Source organism: Vigna radiata, unplaced genomic scaffold, assembly GCF_000741045.1.
Source record: "Vigna radiata var. radiata cultivar VC1973A unplaced genomic scaffold, Vradiata_ver6 scaffold_91, whole genome shotgun sequence".
Taxonomy (NCBI): domain Eukaryota; kingdom Viridiplantae; phylum Streptophyta; class Magnoliopsida; order Fabales; family Fabaceae; genus Vigna; species Vigna radiata.
In genome coordinates this window covers 202360-207468 of record NW_014543115.1, presented here as the reverse complement: position 1 = coordinate 207468, position 5109 = coordinate 202360, and the positions used below count along the sequence as shown (strand labels likewise).

General features: G+C 30.6%; 1 protein-coding gene across 1 annotated transcript; it reads left to right on the top strand.

Annotated features, from left to right (window-relative positions):
- Positions 1–782: 782 nt before the first annotated feature.
- On the top strand, positions 783–2725 carry LOC106753086 (putative expansin-B2). Its single transcript, XM_014634869.2, has 4 exons — positions 783–985; positions 1200–1312; positions 2037–2224; positions 2345–2725. The coding sequence occupies exons 1-4, from the start codon at positions 814–816 to the stop codon at positions 2670–2672; spliced, it is 801 nt and encodes a 266-aa protein (XP_014490355.1). The 5' UTR covers positions 783–813; the 3' UTR covers positions 2673–2725.
- Positions 2726–5109: the final 2384 nt, after the last annotated feature.

Sequence of the window (5109 nt, the reverse complement as noted above, 5' to 3'; positions counted from 1 at the left end):
ATATATATATATATATATATATATATATATATATATATATATATTATTCCTGATTTTGTGATTCATATTTTGTCATCTGTTTCTATATCAAGTAAGTTATTATTACTTTATTCAGTAATTCCCCATAAACATTTAATTTTCAGTTAATTTGACTTTTGAAGCTCAAAAGTTTCAAATGTTGGGTTTTTGGTATTTAAAAATAAATTAACATCTTGGTAAAAAAGAGAAAAATGAGATGAGTCAAAAACTTTGTTATTTCAAGGAGGAAACGTAACACGGATTATGGTTTCAGTCCGTTTAAATTTGGCATGCATTGAATCACATATATACATATTCATATATGCAACGCAATTTTTTTTAATAAGAAAAATGAAAGTGGCAATCTAACTCATGTAAAAACTTAACATTATTATTTCAGAATATGAATATATATATATACACCAATTAGAAAAAAATATATTTAACACTCTATCCGTTTTAGTTTCAAACTCTATGCATATCAAACCTTTATCTAATTGAAATTAGTCAACGACGCAATATAGTTTTGCTTCTTTGAGCAAAACAATGAAAATATATACTATAAGGAAATTACTATTATTGTTTATGAAAAATAATTACAATTACGGAAACAAGGGATAAATGATTTCTCTCTTTTTATCATGGATATTTAAACGGCAATAACTTCATTTTGAAAAATATTATGAAGACAATTATTGGAAGTAAATTGGCCTATAAATACGACTAGGATGTGCTATTGCCTAATTGCACCAACACGAATAATATTCCCAAGATCTGTTATTTACAAATCGCATCATGCAAGTTCTTAGTTACATTTCTTTTGTTGTAACATTTTGTTCTCTGCTCCTAAACCCTAGCCATGGTCTCAATCTCAAATTACTTAATGAATCCAAATTTCAGAACGATGAGCAATGGAATGTAGCAGCAGCTACATGGTACGGAGAACCAGAGGGAGCTGGATCTGATGGTGAGTATCAGTTACCATGTTGATAATAAAACAACTAAAAAGTGTTAATTTTTAACCTTTTTTACGTATTGAAGTATTTAAATCTGTCATGCATGAATATATAATCTCTTTTAAAACATTATTTTTCATGTTAGAAATATCAACCTTTGTTGACTTAAGGTTTTTAAACATCATGAGTTGAAACATTGTTGGTTTTTCTTGTGATGTCGTGTAGGGGGTGCTTGTGGATATGCTGAGAGTGTGGAGAAACCTCCACTCTCTAAAATGATATCAGCTGGAGGTTCTTCTCTCTTTAGGGGAGGAAGAGGATGTGGAGCTTGTTATCAGGTGCATGCAACCTTATTGCTAATTTTTTCTCTTCAATAGTATATTCGAATCAATTTTTCTATTTCATGTGTCCAAAGTGTATGAGTTCAAAGGTACAATGTATCTCTTTAAAATATAGTATATGTTTATTAATTACATACTGTAGTGTATTTTTCTATTTTGTATGTTTTAATTTGTGATTAAAACATTCCTTAAAAATCTTAAGTCGATTAATTATATAATCAAAACATAATATATATATATATATATATATATATATATATATATATGTAAGTATGTATATTAAAGACAATCAAACTCCCCTCAACATTTTTAAAAACCTCGAAAACTACAAAAATCTCATAAATTGGAACTTCTTGCTATGAAAATCAAGAAGAGCAAAAAATGTTCCTTACAAACTAAGGTAAAGGGAAGTGAAGGAAGGTAGGAGAAGATAGTGAAAGAAAAAAAAAGAAAAAAAAGAGTTTCAAGGAAAAAAATATATCAAGATTTTAACCTATGATATATATAACGACGTTAATATCAATTAAAAAAATCAAAATAATCCTATTTAATAAATATTATAACTAAATTTAATAAAAACAAATAATTGATTTATTTAATAAATATGATAACTGAATTTAATAAAAGCAAATAAAAAATAAATATATATAGAGTAAATTATTAATTAATCATTAAAATTAGATATAAAAGTCCGTTCTAATAAATATAGTTTGAATATAAGGTGAAATGCACAGAAAGGACAGCTTGTTCAGGAAATCCAGTGAGTTTGATGATAACTGATGAATGTCCTGGCTGTCACTTAGCATCAGTCCATTTTGATATGAGTGGCACTGCATTTGGTTCCATGGCAACTCCAGGCAAAGAAAATAGTCTTCGTAACGTTGGACAACTTCAAATTCTATACAGAAGGTATAACTCTTACGATCACATATCTAATAACAATAACAACTTTTTCTGACAAAATGGTAATATTTGTGATCATACTTCGACAAGATAACACTAATTTCAAAAACCCTTTTGGGTTTGCAGGATCGCATGCTCCTTTGGAAACTCCATAGCCTTTAGCATCGACCAAGGGGCCAACCCATACTATTTTGCAACTGCAATAGAATATGAAAATGGGGATGGTGACCTTGTGGAGGTTCAACTGAAGCAAGCTAATTCTGACACGTGGCTTCCGATGCGACGTTCATGGGGTTCAAGGTGGGCTTTGAACTTTGGTTCAAGAATGCAACCACCGTTCTCCATTAAGCTCACTGAAGATGAAAACAATGAAAGGAACACCATTGTGGCAGAAAATGTTATTCCATCTGACTGGAAAGCTGGTCTTGTTTATCGATCTGTTGTTAATTTTTAAACTCTTTCTCTCTCAGATTCTCACATATAAGTCAAACCACAACTACGCTGTGTATGAATAAATTTAGTTGCCATATATAAGAAATTCATATAAAGATATCATTATTCAATATTGTTCAACAACATTTCTTGTATGTAGTAACCCATTATTATTAGCACTTCTAATTATATTATATTTTATACTGTTTCAATGGTGTGAAATATTCAAAATTTTAGTCTTGATTCATTTTCTATAGCAAAATTTAGAATATCTTTTTTTATAGAAAATATATAAATTCAAAATTGTCCATTTTAAGAATCTTATAAATGTTATCATCAATAAGCGCCTATATTTATCCGTTTTATCGGGACCATGTCCAATAAGGGATTTTGATAAAATTTAATGAGATATTAAATTTTACTTTTTTTATTGTTTTTATAGTTTTTAATGTATGAAGTTATTTACAATGGAATAATAGAAACACTTTACTTTTAATAGGTATGATGGAGAATTCATTCAATGTATTGCAGATGAATTAATTCTTCAATTTTCTCTCTTTTGGTTTTTCAAAATAAAAAATATGTGTAGTTTTATATTACCGTAATTCTATTGGAGTATAAAATAATAAAATAAAAATATATAAAAGTAAATAAAGTAAGGGTATTGCAAAACGAGTGAGTGAAGGGATAAAATTATGAAAAAAAAAAAAAGCGTCGATACTATTTGTAGAAAAGAAAATGATAACAATTAACTAATATAATAAAAATAATGAAAGAATAACAACGTGACGAGTCAAATTGACTATAATGGTTATTATATACTTTTACCTCTATATAATTAATAACGCATGGTAAGTTTAACAAATGGCCTACTATTTCCATGAAAAATAACAATTAAATAAATCAAATGAGAAATATTTAATAATAAACCCTCCCAATTCCAAACAAATGGTAGTTTTAGAATGCTCTGATGCAGCATTCTAATGAATATATGAATATATTAGTCGAAAGATTATGCTAACTCAAATTAATATATGAGTATATGAATATATTATTCAAAACATTATCCTAACTCAAAAACGTTATGCTAACTCAAAGTGATTATTTTTTCCACCCAACATAAATCCTATAGAAAATTATTGCAGATTGTGATGTGTCACACCCCATTTAATACCCCTCCTTAGTGGGGGTACACCTATCAAACCGTCCGGTCTTCCCTAGTAAGTGGGAGACCAAATCTGTCAAACTTTTAATTCCTTTCTTCGTGATCCGTGTAGCAGCAGTAGGAATGTGAACTTCCAGGGAGTGAAAGTCAGGTGGCAAGCTGGGAGTGGACCGGACGTTCTGAGTGGAGGTAGTATTTAAGGTAAGAGTGAAACCTGACGCCACTTTTCCCATGCAAACCTTATTCTTCCTCAAGCTCCAACTCTCTGAAAACTCAAATTCTCCTCCTTCTCTCTAAAATTGCCCAACCTTCTCTCTAGATTTCTGACCTTCATCTCTTCTCCGATCACTTGCGTCCATTCAGGATTGTTGTTGCCAACACCAAGATCTTCAACCTGTTCCAAACAGATTTACATTCTGAACTGGTAAGTGTCCAAACCTTTGAAGTTACTTGGCCTTCTTGCATGCATGCACCTTAAAAGCTTGCATGTGACTGTTAAACCATTTTCTGAACCTATGGTCTTTGGTATTTAAACTCTAGAACTTGGAAGCCTTTGAAGGAATAGTTGTGGTCCACCTACCTTAGGAGTTTAACTGGATTAGAGTAAGGGAAGCTTATAAGATTTAATTATAATTTCTTTGTATGGTTTGGATTGTATGAAATTATTATATGATTTAAATGGTATGATAAAATATGATATGCTGCTGTATGAATTGTATGATATGTATGAGTTTTAAATTCTGTACTTGGTATGAATGTATGAAACTTAGAGAAAATATGAATATGTGATCGAAGGTCATTAGGACCGTTCGGTCCTCCCTTTACCGTCCGGTCCATTCGGACTATTCGGCATAGTGAGTTTCTAAATTCAGTTGATCTTAATTAATGTATTGTTGATAATTATTTAAGGATGCCGGTCATAAACCAAGCGTTCGGTCTTACAAGTGCTAACACTTAGTTTATGAAGCATTTGAATTTAATATCCTCCCCTTTAAAACCGTCCGATTACTTAATGATTGTTCGGTCTAGTGAGCCTTTATTTATTAAAACGTCCGGTTTTCATTTGATTTAAAGTCCCTTGATTGCTAAAAGAGTTTATCATTGCTTAGTCCGTCTGGTTTAAGAAGTGTTCGGTCATAGACTAGCCTTCGACCATGTTAGTGCTTGGTCTTATACCAGTACTTAAATTCTTAAAAGCTTTCGGTTTATAACATTCATTGTTAGACCGTTGATGGGTGTCGCAGCCCATACAAATTTGATGTGCATAAAGAATGCAGTATAGTGCTAGGAAGTG

What these genes read in the sequence shown, in the direction of transcription:
- LOC106753086 (XM_014634869.2), top strand. Translation starts at nt 814, where the DNA reads ATGCAAGTTCTTAGTTACATTTCTTTTGTTGTAACATTTTGTTCTCTG. An exon ending in AGAGGGAGCTGGATCTGATG is followed by an intron (nt 986 to 1,199) that starts GTGAGTATCAGT and finishes GATGTCGTGTAG; the next exon opens with GGGGTGCTTGTGGATATGCT. An exon ending in CTTCAAATTCTATACAGAAG is followed by an intron (nt 2,225 to 2,344) that starts GTATAACTCTTA and finishes TTGGGTTTGCAG; the next exon opens with GATCGCATGCTCCTTTGGAA.